The sequence below is a fragment of the Protopterus annectens genome, chromosome 7.part0, assembly GCF_019279795.1.
Source record: "Protopterus annectens isolate FY-2018-M chromosome 7.part0, PAN1.0, whole genome shotgun sequence".
NCBI classification, from domain to species: Eukaryota; Metazoa; Chordata; order Ceratodontiformes; family Protopteridae; genus Protopterus; species Protopterus annectens.
In genome coordinates this window covers 302,732,463-302,756,562 of record NC_056739.1, presented here as the reverse complement: position 1 = coordinate 302,756,562, position 24,100 = coordinate 302,732,463, and the positions used below count along the sequence as shown (strand labels likewise).

At 35.5% G+C, this 24,100-nt stretch overlaps 1 protein-coding gene across 1 annotated transcript in view; it reads right to left on the bottom strand.

Annotated features, from left to right (window-relative positions):
* Positions 1-24,100, bottom strand: part of MFSD4A (major facilitator superfamily domain containing 4A) — a 1,221,833-nt gene that overhangs the window by 539,246 nt on the left and 658,487 nt on the right. Inside the window, exon 4 of the mRNA XM_044076823.1 lies at positions 21,540-21,699. Within this exon, the coding sequence (XP_043932758.1) occupies positions 21,540-21,699 (160 nt within the window). The remainder of the gene's footprint in view (positions 1-21,539; positions 21,700-24,100) is intronic.

The window sequence follows — 24,100 nt, the reverse complement described above, 5'->3', positions numbered from 1 at the left end:
GGCCCCCCACATTGAGGGGTGTGGGGGCCGTAGCCCCCCCACTTATTTTGGTTTTATGTTGTCTGGTTTTGTTTTACATTATTAATTATTATTATTAATATATATAATCTCTTCTTTAAAGTTTGGCACCAGAAGCTTTCAAAGAGCCCACTTTCATACCAGCACTGGTATAGTTGCTTTGTGTGGATTCATCTCCTGTCAAGGCAGCTTGGTCTTTGGTTTTGGTTGCTCACTATGTCCAGGCCAGGGAATTTAAGATGGTAGTGGTAAGAACCATTCCAATTCATTTGTCGGTACTCAATCTCTGGGCTAGGGTGTTAAGCCTCCCTGATTTTGTGATGGCTCACTAAAAGGATTTTAAATGGCTGAGAAAATTTTTGGTTAAAGTTAAGGATGCTAGGAAACCCATAGGTAAGAAATTATTGAGAATTACTTTGGTAGAGTTTCATGCAATTACAGATAGTTATTATTCTTTAACACGTTTTGCTACATTACTTTGTTGCTTATACTTGAAGACATTTAGAATGAAGGAACTCCTGTTATCTCTAACTTGGCATGAGGTTGCTGTGACCTCAGTGGTGATCTCAGTTTGGATCCACATTTCCAAGACTGATCAAGTTTTCTTTGCATTTATGTCTAGTCTGGTAGTTTCCAGTATTGCAGGGCATAAGTCATTCCATCCCTCCACAGGGTTTGTTCTTCATATTTCTCTCTGGGAGGTGTTATGCCCTCAGACCAGGAAGGGCAGTTATAGAAGGCATTACAGAGACAAGATTTGCCCATCACATGGTTCTCTTCCTGTTTCTTCTGAATTGGGGGGGGCATCTGACTTTGCCAAGGAGGGGCATTCTGTGCAGCTTATAAAGAGGGTAGGTTATTGTCTTTGCCCACCTTTTTAAATTGCATTTCATAGGTTTTTATGTTTTTTCTTTCTCAAGTAAAATGATACCTGTAATGGATTAATCTTTCATCACTTGGATAGCAGCACGGGTTAATACTCATACCAAATGGTACAAGTTTGGGGTTGAATCCATCAGTGTTTGAAATTGTGTGGAGATGGGTTCCAGCTTGAGTATATGCAAATTATTTGTCTCGATAGAAGAGTTGTTTCAGCAGATTGGGCCTTCTGTCTGCGATGCATGTTGGAGGTAATGAATTGGGTATCATTTCTAAAAGGTGTTTGTTGTCTTTGATTCTGCATGAGTTATCAAGGCACAGAATTCTAACTGCCATCACTGTCAATTCCTGGTCTGCAATCATACCTAGACTGGTGTGGCATCAGGCAAAAGTTCCAGCTGCCATCAAGACTGCCAAGAAATTCATCAATTACAGGATAGCAAGGGTAGCCCTCTTTTGGGGATAAATGTCACTGAACTTTGGAAGTTTACGGACAAAGATTCATTTTGGTTTAAGCCCGATGGAGTCCATTTGGCTCCTTCTGGACTGGATCTATTCAATGTAAACTTGGCTTTTTTTGTTCAACTGTTTTAGAATTTTGTTTGCAGAGTACAATGTAGTGCATAAATCTCAATTACAGTTTAGTTAATAAAAAGCCAGACAGTTATTGAATGACAAACAGTATTTACTTTGCCTTTACTTTTTGTGATTGCAATTTGAGTTATGTACTTAAGGTTGTGTTAATTCCACTTTATCACTTTCATGTAGTCAATGTGAATGAAATGAATTAATATCACAATTTATCTGATGTTATAACATAACAGGATGAGATACAGCCAGAAATGGGGGGGGGGGCAGGCTATTATACAGTCTTGTATATAATCACAGGGTGGCATTCCCCATTCCACTCCAGCTTTCCTGGGCCAGTTGGTAAACACATGGTGGGGAGCAAGCAGTACATCACATAGCTCTACAATGACTGGTCAAGTGCTTAGAGGTGCCAGTATGGATGTGCATGTTGGTGGTGGCGGTGGGGCAACATGAGAGTTCAATATCTGGATCTGTGTCATCTAGTGCTGGTATATATGGCTAATGGCTGACACTGACATATAGTATTTGTTTTGATTACATTGGTTGACACTGGTCACACTGGCAACAAGTATCAAGTGTGTTTTCTGGGGGTTTAGGCATTAGACAAAGAGGCATTCCCTGACAGAAACTTTTATCTTGCCATACCTGGTGGAAGTGAAAAGGGGGTGGGGCTTTTGAAGAGTGAAATCACTTACCACTTTGGTGAAACAATTCTGCCCCTCCCTCCCTTCCTTGTTATGGACGGTTGTGGGGTGGGACCCGGGGCCCCCCTCTTCGATTTACTGAGCCAATTGTTAAATACATCATGGGGAGTGAATGATACATCACACTGCTCTATACCTACTGGTCAGGTGCTAGTACAGATGAGCATGCCTGGGGGTGGTGGTGCTAGACTATGCTAAGCTGTACTGGCTCTGTAACACCCACTGGTGGCATTTAACCATAAATACTACTGATGGTATTTATGGTTAACAGCGGATACCGGCATATGGCATTTGTTTTAATTGCATTGGATGACTGGTATGTCATGATGAATAAATTTTGGTTGCAATGGCAACAAGTGCCAAGTGTGTTTTAGACAATTGTGTTTCTTTTCTTCCAATAAATACTTCTTGAGCTATTTGTGGAATAACTTGAGTTTAATAGTTGTCCTTAGATTGCCTTGAAACCTATTCCAGCTAGCTGAGGTAACTTTTCTGAAAGCCTTTTCACTACTGGAAATTAACAGAATATTAGTTACCTGTGCTATTTGGTTGTTCTTAGATTTGTTGTACACACAAGCTTTGTGTGTAATGAAAAATGTATACATGGCTGTTATCTACTCAACATGCTGGCCATGCCCCCTTTCTTTTTTATTTTTTATTGGATTTTATTATAACAATATAATATACAATACATATAAATCAAGTGATAATACAATCCAAAAATCTAAACAATATTTTCAAAAGAACTATATACATGGTCCATAACAAATGAAAACAAAAAAAAGGTATACATGGCCTGATACACTATACTAGGTTGAATTCCTACACTTTTGTTTCCAGTAAAAGCATTTCTGAAAAGCAGCAGTTCTCCATTGCTCTCAGACGTTGTATGATGCTACAATGATACAGTTATTCAAAAAGTAAAACAAGAATTTCTGCACAGTGACTTGCCTACATGGTTAAAATGAACTACTGAACATACATAACAATGACTTCACTGTTGCCAATAAAAAATACATCTGCTGGGTAATGCATTGCTTTATTTTTCTAAACCATGAATTCCAAGCAACAAGCATTATGGAATTGCATGACTAAAACTATCCAGTACTTAAACTGCAGTTGGTTTACAATTTGATTTCCAATTTTGAGTAATTGCTTTTTTGACAGTAAATAGCATTAAAAGTTAGTAATACCTTACTAAGTCAAGGCAATCCAGAGCCCCTCTCCTAGCTCAAAAGACTCATTTCCTTAGTTACAGTAGTTTGCTAACCTAACACTGTTAGCAAAGTATTCTTTAAGGAATTTTTAAAATCTCTAAGTCAGATTTCACAAAATAGCTTAGAGGGCTGGTTTTCAATCTAAACCCCAATACTAATACAGCTGAATGTGAGGAGTGGATTAAAAAATAAAGTTAAGGGCCTTTACTGACATACACTGATGTATGTATAATCACCAGTAGCAACACACGCTCTAGATATAGTGAAAATAGTTTGAACATGCAAGGTTTCAATGCTTCTGTGTTTTAGATTTACAGACTTAAAACTTCAGCAGAAATTTTCATAGAATCTGCATACTAGTGCAGCTAATTTCAATATTCCATATGAAAACAAATTAAAGACGTTTAGTCTTGAATTCTAAAATTGCTTTGAGGTTCTCATGCATGTGGGAAGACCACTCCCCGATACACCAACTCTGTGCAGAAAAAATGATTACTTTTTAGAACAGATGAAAGATTTTGAAGTAGAAGGAAATAACTATTGATTCTTGTTTTATGAGCATGTACACCAGATGTTAGCTCCAGTACACAATTTAATTTCACATCCCTGAACACTTGTAAGTCAAAATTAAGTCCTGCCATTAATCTATAATAAACTTAGTACAAACAGCATCAACCCAGGCACTTTGGGAAGCTAAGATGGCTGACAATGGTTACTTTTATTGCGAAAAGGTTCTACCATCTGTTCCCACTTCTGAATTTTACCTCTAGAGCAAGAGACAAAGAAAGCACAATATTCAGCATGTGGTCGTACTAAAGCTTTAAAATAAGGACAGCATAACTACTCACTATTACATATATGCAGGACTGTATTCATATATTATAACATTTTTCTAGTGAACATTTTAATGTTTATTTTAATGTATGTGGTTATCCACATAGACACATATCACAGCAGTTACCTACCTCAGCCAAAATATAAGGAAACAGTGTTATTACAATCCTCAAACTGCTCTTTTGTACATTTTCAAACATCTTTATTAAATCTTCACATTTTGAAAAAAATCACATAGGTACTCATACATAATAACAGACAACAAATTATGGTAACAGTTTTCATTCTTTCAAGCATTACATGTATGTTTTCTTTTTAATAATTATCATTCACGCAAACATTACATAAATTGCTCAGTTTCTGCCATTCCATAAACTTCACTCCTTCTCCTGAAGATTATTCTGCCTGTATTGTTCTTCTACATTTTATTTATTTATTTATATGTAATTTGTTCCTTTCTTTTTCTAAATATCCTTCCTGTAGTTCTTTTACCCATTTTACATATTCAGTATGTCAGTTACAGTTGGTTTAGATTTTCATTTCTATTTTCCAGTAGTTGCTTTTTGGGATCCAATAGCATTAAAATCAATAAGGTTTTACTATGCTTAGGCAATGTAGATACTAAAACCCAACTCAAAACAATGATTTCTTTACTTACAAACATTTGCTCCCCAATATTTTGTTAAAAGTACTTACTATGTAAGAAATTTTAAAAATGTGCCAAGTCATTACACTTCCCCCCAAAAAAACATGGTCCCAATTATTTCTTTTTTCCCCATCACATCTCTAAAATTTGCCATCTACCTGAAGAGAAATTCCATGAAGTTTGGGCTATAAAAATACCTATTCACATTTCTTAATGCTAGATTTTTGAGTAGCAAATTTTGACTGCACTTAAAAAGCATCTAGCATTTGTTGAAGATTAATCATGGTATTTTATATCTGCCAGCAGCCCAGCAATCTTTTTTAATAATCTACAGATTTATTATGCTAGACAGAATCCAGAGAGAGAGGGAGAGACAGAGAGGTAAAATAAGACAAAAGATAATACAAAAAATGGTTCCAGTACAGAAACCGGAGGCCCCCTTTATAAAGATAACTTGGTTTTGACACCTGCTTTATTTTTACCACAAAGGACCATTCACTGATCTAGTTTTGAAGCCAGTTAAATGATAAACCCATTGAACCTGAAGTACTGTAAGATTTTCAGAATCTTATTATAGAGATCTATACCAAGTGCCTTGGCCATATCAATATAAATCACAAACTGTAGTACTAACATGAAGGGTGTCAAAAACTGGACCATGAAAATTGATCTAACTGGTCAAAAGTGTATTAAAAAAAGTGTTAATCTTTGTCTCAGAATTCTGTCATACTGAGTGGCATCAACTTTAACTACACTCATTCTAACCATTTACTTACTGTGCTTGTCAGATATATGAGTAGATAATTACAGCTGTTGAGTGTCTTCTCAAGCTGTGATGACTCAAAAATCATTTACACACTCACTGAAAAAAAGGACCAGTTGAAATCATGGTGCACTGTTTGGGGGCTTTCTCTTTTCCTAATTGTTTTGTGATCATGGACTTGTTATACAAAGCTTCTTGGATGCAGGTAGGAGGGCATGCCGTTCTGCCCAACCATATACAATTATGTTGTGACAACAGGCATCTCTGACAATGAGAGCCTACCTCCAGGGTCTGAAAGCGCAGGGCAGATAGTCCAAAAACTGAGAAAACTCTTCACAGGTGGTATTCCTTTCATTGATCAGGGAATGTGACAAGAAATGGTCCTTTTTGCATCTCATTAGAGCAAACTCAGCTCAGCGAGTGCTGTACTATAAACCCTCACAAGAAGGTTTGGATGATGAGGTCCTTCTTTCTAAACTGGAAAATTAGATTTCTGTCTTTCTTGTCACCTCTGACCCTGATGCTGAAAGTGATTCAGAAAATTATGCAAGAAAGACCACAAACAATCTTTGTTGCATGCTACTGTCCCATGCAGTATTGATTCTTTTATACGATACAGCTGGCTAGAGATAAACTCATCTTTTTTTGCCCCAGTAAGTTGACTTGCTAACAAAGAAGGGGACACTAGTTTAACCAAAGCTATCCACCCCCAGCCTTGGAGCCTGGAGGATATAACATCATTACTCTTTGGGCATGATTTTAAGCAAGGCTTCAGAAAACTAAAGCAGGGAAAACAGAAAACAAAGAAATATGAAATCACACCTGGCCAAGAAGAAAAGATTATCCAATCAGAGCAAAGGAAGGAACTTTCAGCACACATAAGGGGATGTTCCTGTAGTCCCTTAAGACCAGTCAGAATTATTCTGTTTAAGCTCAGCCTACATCTGTCAAGGCCCACCTGTCTCTGTTGCAACATGCTCACCTATAGACCCTCACATAGCTGCATGAGACCAGTAAAGCATTTTTCTCGAGGAGATCCTGTATCTCAAGTCACCAAAAAATAAACTAAACTAAAAATAAATAAATAAATAAAATAATAGTACCTCCCAGGGACCTGAGCTTTATGTTAGAAAAACTGACGCTGCCATCCTTTGAGACATCAGATTCGGCTCACCTAAAATCCCTGTCTTGGAAAACAATCTTCCTCATAGCAGTGATTTCTGCCAGGAATGTATCAGAGCTTCAGTTTCTCATCCTGTCTTTCCACAAAGAAGGTAATAAAAGCAAGGTGGCTTATAGCCAGGCCATCCAACTTCCAGACTTCTTTCTTAACCCCAAAACAAGAGTCTTGCACTTGTTGATGTGCACAGGCAAACAGTGACGCCACTGTTATTTTAATATTTATTTACAAGTACATACTTTTAAGAAACCGTTAAAATACGTTTATTCCATGTTTTTTTTTGTTATAGTATTTTTTCAGGGAGATTACTCAGCTGACATACATCATACTTCAAATGTATTTAAGTGTATTTTTTAGATTGAAATTTGCAATGAAGAAGCCCTTGGCTACTAAAGGGTGCAGGTGATTGACTATTAAACATTTCTCCCATTTTGTGAGCGTGTTTAGTTTGCAAGTTGTATTTTTATGCTTTTCCCTGCATTTGAGAAATTTTTTTAGTTAAATACTCCCTCCCAAATAAAAAATACTGTTTAAGAAACAGAACCATTCATGCTGCCTCCAGAACAAAGCTACAAATGATTCTCCGCTGACACAGTACGATTCGTTTAAATGTGTTGCATTTTTAGTAAGTTTACCAACACACTGTCTGCTTGCTTTATCGGATTTTCCATGGACAACACCTGAAAACTAGTTTGTACTTTTTGTACCTGCACTCAGAATTAAATAACATCTGAATGCATGACTTGCATAGCCGGCCTTAGGCATAGGCCAACTAGGCGGCCGCCTAGGGCACCGATCTAGCAGGGGCACTTTTCCAGTGTTTATTTAATGTAGTTAGACCAGGATGGGGGCACCGGGAGGTGTAGTGGGGGTGCCGTGGAGCCCTTTTGCCTAGGGCACCAGTTGACCTAAGGCCAATCCTGATGACTTGTAAGCTATACTCCTAAGACTGCACTGATATTTATATACAACCGTAGGCAGACACAGTGAATAAAAGTAGTTCCCAATTGTAATACTGCATTCAGTAGCTGTAATCAATTTAAATGTATTTTTTTGCCTTGAGTCACATGTTTATCAGACCAGAAATCATTTACCATGGGATCTCTGTTGCTTAAAATCTGAACCGAGTTCACATAACACAAATCAGCTATTCTTGTTTTAGTTTGCCCTTTTGGTTTAGGAACTTATAAATCCTGGTACACAGATTTGTTTAGAGTTTTTACACATCTTTGTAAAATTATTTTGACCTTCACAAAGCCTATAGATATGATTAAACATTATACAGTTTGCTTTCTTGTGTATCCACACCTAGTACATGCAAGCTGTAGATCCAGCTAAATGTTTAATACAAGGCACCATCATAAAAACCAGGCAGTCACCTAAAGGTTCATTTTAGTTTTATTTTGTTTAGTCATTGTTGGCTTCATTTTATCCATATTTTCTGTTTCCATCTGTTTAACACTTCTAGTTTCCCAGCCAAACCTTTAAGTTGTATAATTAAAAATTAACTTGCTCTAAACACATCCAGTCATTTACCAACATCAGATTTAGTTTTCTGAGGTTTGCCTTTGATGTGTTGATTTTTTTTTACGTAACATGCCATTCTTCCTCTATCTCCAAACTCAGTCTTTTGCTCTGTGTTTAAACTTAGGCACATAAACTCCCACTGAATCCTGAACCCCCTAACTTCTAGTGAAAAATGTATATCCTGCATATGGACAGTTTTCTTTGGTTCTCTGCATGTCTACAATATCTTTATCAGTATTGCTAATTTGTCTTTCTCCTCTTCGTTGAGGCTTAAAGTGTTAAATACTTGTACCGATTACTTGTCTATGGTATAACAGAACAATGCAAAGTAGATGTTTCTGGCTTCTCTAATTCCATCTGTACTGAAATACAGCTCAGACTTTTGAATTTAGAGCTTCCAGTTTTCTTGCAAGTTACCATATAGCTTTAAAGATACTGGTGTTTGGAGAGATGACACTTTGAGCCAAAATGAAGAGCAGCTGTAATAAAGATTGGTCAGCAGTCTTCTCAGGAGAATGTGAAAATATTAATATAGGAAGAGTGAAATACACAATACATCCAGTTTTACATGAAATGCATCTTTGAGATTTGTTTTAACATTAGGAATACAAAAGTGAAAAAAATATAAACAGATTTTTTTCTCTGTTTTTTTTTTATACTGAAAATTGGTCAGAAATACTGGCTTTCATTGCATGTAGCTGTTACACTGCAGGATAAATCATATCTGAAAAAAACAGCTTTAGAAGCTCGATAAACACAACGTGGTACAAAAGAAACAGAATATGGTACCACATGAAGCTTTATACCTGATGTTTTAACAATACAATAACAAATAATCAGAGGAAAAGCCTAATCTGACCAGACTGTTAACAATTTTATATATATACATACATATATATATATATATATATATATATATATACACATATACACATATATATATATATATATATATATATATATATATATATATATATATATATATATATATATACATATATATACATATATATATATATATATATATATATATATATATATATATATATATATATATATATATATATATATATATATATATATATATATATACATATATATATATATATATATATATATATATATATATATATATATATATATATATATATATATACATATATATATACATATATATATACATATATATATATATATATATACATATATATATATATATATATATATATATATATATATATATATATATATATATACATATATATATATATATATATATATATATATACATATATATATATATATATATATATATATATATATATATATATATATATATATATATATATATATATATATATATATATATATATATATATATATATATATATATATATATACATATATATATATATATATATATATATATATATATATATATATATATATATATATATACATATATATATATATATACATATACATATATATATATATATATATATATATATATATATACATATATATATATATATATATATCTATGGGTCTACCTGAAAACGCCGACATTGCAGAATGCCGACAACGAGAACACCGACACTGGAAGATCGACAACGGAGAAGACCGACAGTCGAGAATCCCAACGCTGAGAACACCGACATGTTAAGGTAAGTGTGCAATAGGGACGGACGTTAGGGTCAGGGTGTGGGTAAGGTAAGTGTGCGATAGTGACGGAGTTTAGGTTTAGGGGCAGGTTAAGTGAGTTAGGGTTAGGGTGCGGGTAAGGTAAGTGTGCGATATTGATGGACTTGAGGATTGGGGTGGATTAAGTGAGTTAGGGTTAGGGTGCGGGTAAGGTAAGTGTGCGATAGTGATGGACCTTATGGTTAGAGATTGGGTTAAGGTTAGTGCACAGATAGTTGTGTATGTAAGGTTTAGTGTAGGTTTGTAAGGTTTTTGGTGTGCTTGTGTTGTGTGTGTTTTTTGGGAAAGGTATTATGTTTTGTTGTTTGTCAGGCATCTGAAGTTTCGTGTTTTTGAACTTTTTTTTTTTTTTTCGGCGTTTTCTTGTCAGTTATTTTGTTGTTGGTGTTATCAGGTAGACCTATATATATATATATATATATATATATATATATATATATATATATATATATATATATATATATATATAGTTGCATATTGCGGTGTGTTTTTTCCCAAAGAAGGTGATTTAAGTTCTCTTTGAATTATGTGGTAACTGAGTTTGATTATTCTTTTTTTTTTTTAAGAATTTTTTTTATTCATTTGCAGCTGAATAAGGATTCCTTAAATGAGTATGCCATTGATGATATAGTAAAGCACAAATATCTTGTACAGTGTAATAAATGCCATGTATATTTAAAGGTAATGCCTGATAACACTGGTGATCTCTCTTCCTCATGTCAAAAGTTGGATGATTTGCTTATTATTATTAGAAGTAAATGTAGGCTTACTGATGACAATTGCACTTATGCAATTGGCATGTCTTGGAGAATGTTTGTTTTATTTATATATATATATATATATATATATATATATATTAATGACTGGACTAGTAAGATAAATAATGTTAGGCAATCAGAACACATTTAAGAAAGGATGCATCTATTGTATGTAAATATCACTCAACCCCTATGAATCAGTACCATGCCACTGACAACTTTAGAATTCTGGAAACAAATACTCAGCATTTAGAAGAAATATAAAGAAAGGAAGAACTTTACAGTAATTAACAAGGAAGAAAAAAATGATAAGCATCTGTAAAGTAAATAGAATGCATACTAAAAAGGATGCTGCTTTGTTATGGAACACAAAGATTATAGGGAATGATAACATTTTTATATTAGAAAACTTTCAGACTACAGAAGAAGGCAGCATTTTTTTTTTTCAAAAGAAAAGTAAAAAAAAAAGAGGCAAGGGGCAGGTGAAAAGGAAAAAATCAAAACTGAACGTATAAGGTTTGAAGAACATTACTGTAAGAAAAAAGAAGAGAAAGACGTTGATGACATGGCTCAAGCTGTGGATATACAAAGCCAGCTAGATGAGAATTGCATGCTTGGAAATGTAATGTTTGTTTGTCTTTCGGCTTTTCCCGGTAAGGGGTCACCACAGCGGAACTCCGGTCTGCTAATGATTGGCAATAGATTTTTACGAAACGCCGAGGTGCCAGCTCGACACCCAACCTTCAACGAAGGCACGCCCATTTACGCAGGGAACGATCCACATGCTTGGAAATGCAACATGCAATGAAAATAGTGAGATTAACGAGACTGAAGATCATTCGTTTATAACCACTGACAGAGCAGATATTACCAAATTAAAAGGTGAAGATTCTTTACATCTGATCAGAAAAGATATTATTGTAATTGGAGATTCAATTAGAGGAACTGATACTTACACATTTGTAGACAAGATAATGAACATCAAATAGTGTTAAGCACACTAGGAGCAAAAATAGAGAAAGTGAGACAGGCCTTAGAATGACTTAATGTACGGAAGTACAGATCTGTTTTTATGCATGTCTGTACAAATGGTCTCATCTGCAAGGGCTCTCTGACTGTTAGCACAGAACTTACAGCACTCTCATATTGCACAGCTTGAACAGGTGTTAGGACGTACTGTTCACAAATCACTTACAGAAAGGACAGTCCGGTCACCATGAATGAAATTATGTTTTGGGTGAATACCTACATGAAAAAAAAACTGGAAATGTGTAGAGCATCCATGTCTAACTGTGGGCACACAAGTTTAGACAGGATGGTATGCATTTCCCAAGATTAGTGAAAAGAATTTTTGCAGCAGATATTTTTGCAATATTTGACAAACACAAGGCAGGTTTTTTGCCAGGCTGAAAATTTAACAGCTCACAGCAACATTTGATAAATCTTGAATGGTTGTTAATAGTAAGGACATTAATAATAACATTTTTTTTAATTGGAAAATTTGCTGCATTCCCACAAGATTGATGTTGTTATTGTTTGAGACACATGGTTAAAGAACAATGATTGGAAACCAGTTCTGTCAGGGTATAAATGCTTTTACTGTAACAGACATTATAATAAAAATCAGGTGGAGGTGTTACAACAGTGATTAAAGACAGTTATGAGACTTGTGATGATTATATGTTCAGTGATAACATATTGTGTAACTGTGACAATAAACATGACCCCAGAACATATAACAATTGCTGGAGTGTATAGACCACCAAAGTCATATGCTAATGACCTAGAGGAATTCATACATTTCTTGCATGAAACACAGATGGAAAGAATAATAGTGGCTAAGGACTTAAATTTACCGTATGCAGACTGGAATAATATTGATTGAACATTAGAAAGGAAATTATTCACACTGTATGTTCAGGAACAATTTCTTCAGATTGTAAAAAAAACTACAGGGGATTGGAGCATACTAGACATCGTTTGTGTTTCTAAAGAAATTACTGTTGCTTCATGTCAAGTTTTACCACCACTGATGAGCAGTAATCATGGCTTATAAAAATTAATTTCACAAGATTATTCTGCCAAATTGAAATCTAAAGCAATACACAGAAGATTAATTACAGATTATATGGAAACAAAACAGTCACTATGTAAAACTAATTGGAGTGATACGTTCAGTGGAAAAACTGCTGAAGGAATGGGTAGAGTTTTGAAAGAGAAATTGACTGCAAAAAAAAAAAAAAATGTTTAGCATCAGGATCTAGGCATACAAAGTCAGGGGGATACATTTCCATAAGGTACCTGATTAAGGTGAGAGACAAAAAAATACAAGAAATGGAAAGGAGGTCAAACTTCAACGTAGAAAAATGAAATAAACAAGGAGGACAAACAAATTAAGCATAGTGTGAGTCGAGATCAAGAAAAAATTCAACACAATTTATATAAAGATATTGAGCATAGTAGGAAATCATTTTATTAGATACATTAGATGTCTAAGGAGTAAAGACATACCAACTGAGAAACTGTGTGTAGATTCTAAAATTTATTCTCAGACACAAAATATTATAGCTGTATTTACAAAATGTTAAGCAAATAGTTTGGCTCCACTAAGTGCATGATAAGTTGCCCTAGTGACATCCAAATAACTTCAGGTTTGTTTGTGTCTTTTGGCTTTTCCCGGTTAGGAGTTGCCAGAGCGGAACTCCGGTCCGCTAATGACTGGCAGTTGATTTTTACGTACTGGCTTGCCAGGCCTGATGCACAACCTTCAACGAAGGTACGCCCATTCATGCATGTCTTCACGCAGAAGACACTCTAGCTGAGAATCGAACCGGACAGCGTCTTACTGTGAGGTACTAAACTCAAATTAGATTATATTGAAAAAGAACAATGCAAAATGGATCCAAACAAAGCACAAGGAGGAGAAAGAATCAGTAATAATGACCTGATAACACTTCAGCAAGACTTACAGTACCATTATATCTATTATTTACTAGGTTTTTTATATATATATATATATATATATATATATATATATATATATATAGATATAGAGGGAGATTCCTCAAGATTGGAGGCATGCACTTACTAAACCTGTCTGTTGTGGAAAAACAATGGACAAGGTAATATTGGATAAGTTATTGTCAAAACAGGAAAGGTTGGGACTTGAAACCATATATCAGCATGCATATGTTAAAAATAGCAAACGACAACAAGTAGGAAACAATAAACTATACCACTGTGCAAAACAACAAAAGCCAGTCCAATAAAATAAAGAAAATTTATTCTCTCTCTAGCGCCTCGGCCACTTTAATTTTGTTGCAAATGCACTTTAACTCTGTTTGTAATGTATTTTATTGATTCTAATGAATTAATTGCTAAATTGTTTTATTGAAGTTAATAGTTGATGCTATATAAACTCTTGTAAATGTGTCATGTGTTACTCCTTGAAGGCTTACTGTGGCCGAGGCGCTAGAGAGAGAATAAATTTTCTTTATTTTATTGGACTGGCTTTTGTTGTTTTGCAATATGTTAAAAATAGATCTATTACCACCTGTAACATGATGTTCTATAACAATATGATAATCACTATGAATGAAAAATTGTGCTGTGATTTAACGCACATACATTTAACTTCAGTATTTGAGAGGCTCATATGCAAAACAGTGATCAATAAATTGAAACAGCTAGGTAGTGATATACACTTGATAAGATGGATAGGTGCATGTCTTACAAATAGGACATGGCAAATATCATACAGCAATTGGACAGGTAAAATTCTTAGTTACAGTCAGGGTGTCCCACAAGGCTCTTTCCTAGGCCCATAATTGTTTATATTGCATCTTTCAGATCTGTCTTTTTCATCTGAGTTGTTCTACAGTCTGTATGCAGATGACTAGAAATTGTGTAAAGTGATTACATCTGTTACAGACAGGATATGCCTGCAAAAGCACCACTGCTCCACATTACATCAACTACACTGACTTGAACTACCCAATTATTTAGCCTAAACACAACTCACCCTCACACACAGACTGGTACATCAACCTAAAAAAATCCCTGTTCTTCAAATAATGCCATTACCGTACACTAACACACATACACTTCGATTCTCTAACAAATCCTTATTACAAGTCACTAAAACCAATAAAAAAGTGGGGGGGGGACTCATTTCTCCAACTACATCTCCAACATATGGAATTCTACCCCTCAGAGCATCATAACTACTGCCAATTCAATCCTCTTCAAAAAACCAAGAGTCTTCCTCAACAACAACTGATTCTGCCCGGGTACTGGACCTGGCTAACATCTTCATACATCTATTTAGCATTCTACTTACTCTGTATCCAAGCCACTTATTTATTTACTCTTTGCATCCTCTTCATCTAAATGTCACATTTATATTCTCAAGCACTTACATTATATCTTATCCCTGCCCTAGTTCTCTCCATTTCTTCTTCCTACCTAACATTTCTCCCTATCTTCATCCTTCTTTCCCCCACCTTTCCTGTCTATTCACCTCTTCCCCCTTCTAGCCAGTGCCCCCCCATTTCATGGACACTATCTCGTTTTCTACTTTCTCTTACCACTGTACATAACTTTCCCTTTGTTCCTTTATCCTTGTGTACTTACTTATCCTACCTAAATCTACTTAATCTCCACAACAAAGTAATCTAATTTAATCAAATTCTTCACTGTGCTTAGCAATGTACCTACGCTGTTTATAATTCTCATGATGTTTATAATATGCTTCCTCTTATGAAGTAAAGAGTTCTTATGATGCTCATAAGTTTTGTTTTTTTCTTCTCTAAACCATGTAAAATTGTCTGTGGAGCTTTTTTCCCCAGGCCTCCACTGAAAATGGGCTTTTTACCCAGTTGGACTATCCCAGTTAACAAATGTCAAATAAATAAATAAAACTTTCTGTATTTTACATTAAGTGATCTTGTAATTAAGTACTGACTTTTAAAGTGTTGCGACTCGCAATGCCAAGTCCTAGAATGTCGAGACTGAATGACCAAACATCTGCACTAACATTATGGTGCGTTAACGATTGATGTTTCTCAGAATATTACCTTTTCTCTGAGGTATGGCGATTTCAGAGTTGGACTATATAAATTCAGGAGGTGCAAGGGGCTTGCCACCTGCAAAAAAACAAGTTTAGAGAAGAACAGAGAATTCGATATTTGCACTTCTGTTATTTTTTTGTCTTCTGTTTGACATTTTGGAATTCAGAATGCTACCACAACACGTCAATAGGGAGATTGTAATTGCTCTTGGAAGAATACATTCCAAACAGAACTGAATCAGATAGTGACCTATGGACCAAGTACAAGTTACTTCTCATTACCCTATATGAGATAGGTGATGAGAACTGCTCCTAAAACCTGAACAATACAAGTGCTCTGGCTCAATGATTTTTTTTTTTTTTTTGTAAGGAATCAATTAACCTTTTCTCAGATGGCCTGTTGAAGGGTTACAAAACAGAGTAATATATTCAATAATGGGTGAGATCAGTCTAAAGTGGTACAATCTTCTTGGAGTGATCAAACATGCCTTTTAGAGTTCGATGGACTCCAGAATATGTTTTCCTGACACTGGTAGATACACAATACTTGCATCTTAAACTGTTATATTTTAAATCGCTGCCAGCAACTACTGTCTTCTATTTGAATGCTCACTTCATGCAGTATACCTTGTGCCTGAAAATAAAACATAAGCACCATGTTTTCAATTTTTCAGACAGTGTTTTGTGTTAAGTAAGTTTAAGTTATTGACTACCACTTTCTTAGAACTTTAATGGCCATATTTTTTAAAGGATTCTGAGCAGTCTGTAATTGTGGTTCATGTCCTTTTTTGCCAGGTTTTATGATTTTACATTTATTGACAGTAAAGGTGAGATTATTAGTACTGTCTTGGGGAACTTTAGCACCTGTCATTAAAGTAACTGCATTACCCAATCTGCAGACATCAACATATTTGGTTATCTATAGCCCCTTTTCTACATGTGCATCCAAGAGGAGTAGCTAAAACGTGTCCCCAGTGAAAGATCAGGAATAATGACAGCGGTTTAGAATGTTCGATCCTGGCCACAGCGAACTTACCAAGACTTAACAAAACCAAATAAAGTCCTCTTTCCTGAGGGGAAAAAGAAAAGTCCAGTTAACGGTTTAAGTAGATATTTATTCAATAATGGATGAGTGTTCTTATACATAGCTCTGAGGGGCACATACTTCTCACCTATCCAAAATTTTGCAGAAATTCCTGGACATTGCCTAATATTTTTGCCCTGTCTATCATAAAATGTTTGATTTTGTGGTAAATTATAGAGGGCTGCTGTCAGCCAATTATGATGACTCTAAATTTCATTCTTATTTTGTTTTCTTCTTCCTTTGATGTTGCAGGTAGAACTGCTGACTTAAGTGGATAGGCTACTGCAGCCAATAGAGAGCTTCAAGACTCTTTAAGCTGCTCTGTATATGAGCAGAGGAGGTTACTTGAAAACAAGATTTACAGCACTGATAAAAGTAATTGTACTTTTTTATGTCTAAACTTCTGCCTTTTCTAAGGCTAATAAGGTGACTCATTTTCTTTTGTGTGCTCTCCCTCGTCTTTATAAAGGTGATAGAAACACGCACATTTTGTTTTTTCTTCCCTTATTGTTGTTGGTGAAGCTGTTGACTTAGGTTGGGACAAGCTGTTGCAACCAATAGGTAGCTGTTTAAGACAACCTTAATCAGATCTGTATAAGCAGAAACTCGTCTGCACATATACTCCAAGATGTGCATGAGCACAAGGTATAATACTTTTATAAAGGTGTATCACTGTAATACAAGAAGTCTGGGAAACAAGCATTCAGAGCCGCCTTTTACAATAACAAATGATAAAATATGTGATGTTGTGATAACTGAGGTCTGGGATTCCAGTAATATGTTTTTTTCTGGGTTACACAGTTTGAATGTTTAAGATCAGCAAGGAATGGTGGTTGGGTTCTTTTATTGATCAAGGATAACTATCTTTACTGAAGTAGCTGTTAGCCAGAAGTTTGAGACAATAATAACTGACTTAAGTGGTCTGTATAAGAACATAATTAGAATGATCTGTAGCTACAGAAAGCAATCGATGACAACTGCAGATAACATTGGGTTCATAAATTTTCTTGAATTACACAGTAAAATCCTGAAGGTCCTCTTAGTGGGTGACTATAGCTATGCCAACATAGACTGGATGCTTTTCATAGTCACCAAATCCACATCACAAGACTTCTTGAGCATGTTATATTTGAATAACTTACAACTATTAGTAATGAGACTGACTAGAGGCTGTAACATATTAGATCTAGTTATTACTAATATGTCTGTTATGATTAAAGGTCTGCTATTGGGTCCTCCATTACGCTGGTCTGATCATAATTCTTTAAATTTCAAAATACATTTTGCTCATAAACCAAAGTCTAGTTTACAAAAAAAAGTATAATTTCAACTAGATAAGTTACAGCGGATTAATTACATCTATAAATCCTGTATACTGGAATAATCTTAGTATAAATATATTGGATGGTTTCAATTAGAAATAGATAAAACATTTTCTTTTAATTCACAGGATAAGGTTTTGTTACTGCCATTTTGGTGGGATAATGGCTACTGGAAACTGTATAATAGAAAATGAAGAATGTACAGAAAATATAAAAGGAAGACTACCAGAACATTTAAGAGAAAACTTAACAGCATTAACAAACTGTTTAAAAAAACTAACAAATGAGAAATTAGCATACAAGACATCTTATATCTGCACTGGAAAAAAATGGATGAGATATCTTAGGGACCAGATTATATTCCTCTAATAATGCCCACCTGTATTACCTATAATACTAACTTTGTTTAATAAATTGTTAAACTCTTGTGTAGTTCCTTCTACTTGGAAAAAAATAGATAATCTGTCCTATACATATAAGAAGGGTAATGATGTAGAGATTGATAATTACTGACCCAATAGATTAACAGCAATTCTATGCATGTGCTTTGAAAAGTGTATCTAGCAATTATTACTTGAGCCTAATTTAAAAAAATGGATTTTTGGATATACACCAGCATGTTTTTTTGTCTTGGGAAATCTACTACATATACATAACATATCGCTATGTCTACAAATTGCCATAATCGAAGAAATAATAATATAAACTGTAATATAATAAAATCTAACAATAACATCAGGGAAACATTTATATTTACTGTTATCCCAAAAATAAAATAAATTCCAAGTAAAATCAGATTATTAAAGACAATTGATCAGTTTAAATCAAATTTTGATGGCCAAATGGGTAATGCAATTTATAAAATAAACTTAAGGGAAGTAAATAGTGTGGGAAGAAATAGCCAGGGAATTTGTTATGGCTAGGCTTGTATAGGCCCTAGGGCCGATAGCCTAGTACCAACCTATGAACATTCCTTGACAGCTATGGTCCTGAATGCTGTAAAATCAATTATGTGTCATTTATGAGTCAAAATGCATATTAATGCAATCCTCTTGCTCTATTAACTTTTAACAATGAATTACAGTATTATTTAAAAAGTCCTACTTTTTGGGCCTTTGGTTCCCCCATTATTGTTGTGTTTGTCCAGAATTCTTGAGTAAAATTTGAGAGATGTGGTGGGACACTACTGGTAACCCCTACTGTGACAAATGGGTAACTGGCTAACCTGATATTATGGATTAGTGCATTCAAATAACCAATGTTTTACAAACTGAATTACACAGAAATTAACAGTTAATATTTCATTTACTCCCTCGCATGGTATAATATCAAATGCCTTAGCAAAATAAAGGCAATCAGTATGCAGTGCCAGTCCATCAGACGCTGCTGTTACCTTACATACTATACCGATGAGGCTGATTATCTACAATTGTTTGGGTCTGAAGCAACCAGAAAGAATGACTTAAGTGAACAGTCTACAGCGCAAGTAAAGCCAAGAATAAGGGCATGTTAACATATGCTACAAAAGAAGAACTTGAGGCATGGTTTGGTTATTCACTGTAGTACTGGTGTATTGTAAACTTTGTTTGCAAGAAATAAAGTTTTTTATGAGCCAAACTTTATTATGCACAGGCATGAACAGTCATAAGTGATGGCCTGCATGGATTTTTTTGAAGATTCCCATGTTAGGTTATAAATATAAAGTGATGTCACTGAGCTACATGTACACAAATTGATTGCTTAGCAACCATTTACAGACAATAAGCATTTTACTGCTCATGTCAGACCAGACGTGTGACCTAGATAATTAAAAAAAAAAACAGAGTAAATAATCTTAGCACTCGGGCTACAGTGCCTCAGAGGGAAGAAAAAATAAGGGCTACAGAGTCGAAGTCTCCTACATGGAGGATATGGAGTTGTGAAGCCCTATTGCCCATAGCAAATGGCATTAATACTATTTTTAATGATATTCAGAGGCACAGTTGTGTGATCATAAAAGGGTGATCCTGTGGAATTACAATGTTGTTTCCTAACAGTGCCAAGACCCCAGTTCTGTTAGTTATTGCAGAGCATAAAAGGTGTAAGCTGTTAACAAGCTGCTTCCTGTAGTTCAGTGTTCAATTCACTCAGCCTCCATTTGCCTTCCGCATGACTGTGATCAAGTCACTGAAGCAGACAGTACTCCCCGTTACCCCTGATAAGTGACAATCATGTCCAGTGGGCTTGCCCATTAACAAATAATGTGTACATAAATAAACAAACCTACTCATGGTTGGAGAGCTTTACATATGAAGTGTGCATTTTCTACCCGTGTTCACAAACATCTCTGTCAAGGTTTTTGACTTCCTCTTTCACTCTAAAAACATGTTGACAGGTGAATAAATAAACTAATTCTGTCCTCAGATGTGCTGCATATATATGTGTGCAGGAATGAGTATGCACGTGTGTGTAGAGATATTTAGTCTGACTTTATGGCTTGAGATGGGCTGCTACTCTATCCAAACATAAGTAGGCATAGAAAATTGGAAGGATCAATGGTAGTTCCATGTTAGAGTGAATCATGCAAGAGTCATACATACAAACAAAGGCTTCTCTTGAACTATTGCTGACTATAACTAGATATTATGCCGGGGTAGGGTGGTCACTGTAAAAGCCAACACAAAGATCCTGGATAAACAGCAAAGGTTTTCCTTGCCTTTTATGTCATACACCAAAAGGGCCAACATACAGAATTATTACAAGTGCAGAAAATGGTAAACAATTCGTAGATATGAAAAAGCAAAATAAAACCTTTGACAGGGAACCAAAATGCTATTTTCTGTGAAGTCATGAAAATGTTACCAGTATAAATGAGAATTTAAGTACAATGATTTTTTTCAGGCTCTTTTGTGACTGCCATGCGTAAGACATTTTAAAAAGTGAAGACTGTATTGTTGTTAGTTGTACTCTTACAACTATGTTATAAAAATGCAGTTGTGATGTACATCACTCTTAACATGCAAGCAAGATGACATCATGTGATTCTAGTTTAATTATTTACACTTGTATATGGGAAAAGTCTGATTGGGCATGTAACCCCTATTCAGCTGAAGCCTGGGGAGATAAACTCCAGTAACAACTTCACATAGTAATTAAATGATAAGTAACATAAAATACAATGGTTAGGAAAAACATATCTTATGAAGAATGTGGAAACACGTTTAAGAAGCAAAGGACCGGTTCAAACATCCGTAAGTTAACTCACCTGCTTCTGCCTCTGCCTTCTCTGGGTCAGAAGGAATTTCTGTCATCTGCACCTCTGAAGCCAGTTGGTCAGCTGGAAGAAGTGGTGTACTCTTTCTCCTACAACAAGCCACAACCCCTTTCTTGTACATAAGGTAAAACACTGCTATTGGCACTGGGAGCTGATGGATTAGAAAAAAGAATAAGGAAGCTGGCTAAGAAAGGCCTCATATCTCAAAACCTGTAAAACAAACTAAACATAAAAACAGAAGCTCAGATTTTTCTTTAACTAGTAGCAATACTTCAGTCATCAATATCCATTTATGAATGTGGCCTACATAAAGTGGGTCAAACTATTAACATTTAGGTTTCCATAGCCATGTAATGGTTCTGTTCTACTAGCCTTTATCCTTTCCGAACCTTAAGTTGTTAAGCAACCTCAGTCCTGCTGTCAATAATTTCACAAGTCAGTTTCCGGGGACAAAGCAGGATGATTGTTTTGATGGTGGAAAGGAGTGTTGTTAAACAATGTTCTATTCTATTTCTTCAGTCTTCTAAGTTTTGTAAAGTAATACAAGTCTTTCTGCCCTTGAACGGGCTGGGGTAGATTGGGACAAACACATGCATAAAGTCTGTTTGTATGAAAAAAGACCCTCATATGGCCAGATGTACCAGCATCAGTGTAGAAATGCAGCTTCCTCACTCTGTGCCATAAAAGAATGTATTCATTATTACATGTTATTAATTAGGCAGTGTAGGACCATATGATTTGGAAATTTGTTTTCCTTTTTATAATACTATAAAGTTATGCACCATTAAACATACAAGTGCCTTTTTTTCTTTGACACCAGCACCCTGTCCTTCGACTCACATCCTACATTTCTCATTCATCGCTTTTCTTAACTAATACCAGATGAATCCCTGAGGGGAGCTCACATCAACTGTAGGTGTGTATTTAAACTGAACAGACTACCTGGACTTACTCTCAGTCCCACTTGGGAATATGTATCTGCAGAACTGTGCAAGGTATTTTCTTACATGCTTATCCTTAAGACATCCAGTTCTTGCTCCAAATATCTTGAGACTGCTGCCAGGTTACACCCTCAGTCACCAAATGGAATCCATGTTGTAGTGTTTAGTCCCTCCCCAAAAGAGAAATCAAGCGCGGCCATGTTTATCAAGCCCATGTGGTTTGGCAACACAGCTAGAGGTTTTCTATCTGCATGTGCTGCTAGAAATATGTGGAACTTTTATGCACAATAAGAAATGATTTTAAGCACTAATTATTGCTACAGAAAATCACCATGCATGGTATTGGCTGCACTTGTATACCGTGCCTTTCTCCTTCTTTATAGAGAACATTTTTTTTTAAGGAATGAGGCAGAGCAGGATATGCTTTTATTATGAAATACCAACACACCTCAGGTACGTCATCAAGAGCACTATGCAGCTGAGAAGTACTGATAACCTATGATCCAGCAGTTTGTGTCTCACATTCTTATTAACAAATGGACACCCATTTGTTAAACATTATATAAACAGAAGTGTTAAAGTTGTAATCCTGATTATTTTACTAAGGAAGCACTTACAGACCCAGATACAAATACATACAGTACTTGTAAAGTAGCATCATGTATAGCAAATGTCTTTCTTAAGGTGTAAAATAATAAAATATTTTGCCTTACTGCACAAAAGAATGAGGATAATTATCCTTAAAACCAATGTCGTCCTGTGTGCACACAGTCAGTACTATAATTTATAGTCACTGCTGCATACACCTCTGACACCCTCCATTGCCTTAATCCACAAAATTCAAAGCTCCACTAAATTTATGGGGGGGGGTAACTGATAGTTTGTCTACATTTTTTTTCATTTTGGATTTCACCAGCTGGATGGAGCCAGTGGGAAAAAAAAAAGAAGTTATGTCTACCCATAACAACCCATCTGTGTTGCTCATCTTCTTTCATTCATCACTAGTCGGCCTATTACCAAGCTCACACCAGCCAAAAAAACTCTCGAGCTAAGTCTCTATCCAGAATGCCCTTCTCCCTGTTACCTCAGATCGAGTTTGCTAAGAAAGGAAGTAAAGCCAAGGCCACTTCTACGCAAGTACCCTAGTGCACCACTTAGACCCACAGCATTCCCCAGGAGCCTTTGGAGGGGGAAGGAGGGTGGGAAGTGATAAATGAAAGAAGATGAACAACACAGATGAAATGCTATGGTAAGACATAACTTCTTTATCTGATGTTGTTTATCTTCTTTCCATTCATCACTGATGGGAAAGAATCCCAAGCTACCTTGAGGTCCATGGGTGGCCCTTATGGAAGAACATTCCTGAGTACCATTGAGCAGCTCTTCCCCTGGAGACCAGGTCCAATTTGTAATGAGTGATAAAGGTACGAGGCTTAGCCCAAGTAGCTATTGCACAGATGTCATCCATGGATGCCCTGGAATGGAAGGCTACAGAAGTTGCCATAGATCTAGTAGAGTGGGCTTTAACTTTTGGCATGGATTCATTACGGAGGGAACAGGTGATACATATGCAGTCCCTTAGCCATCTTGAAAATGTAACCTTGGAAACAG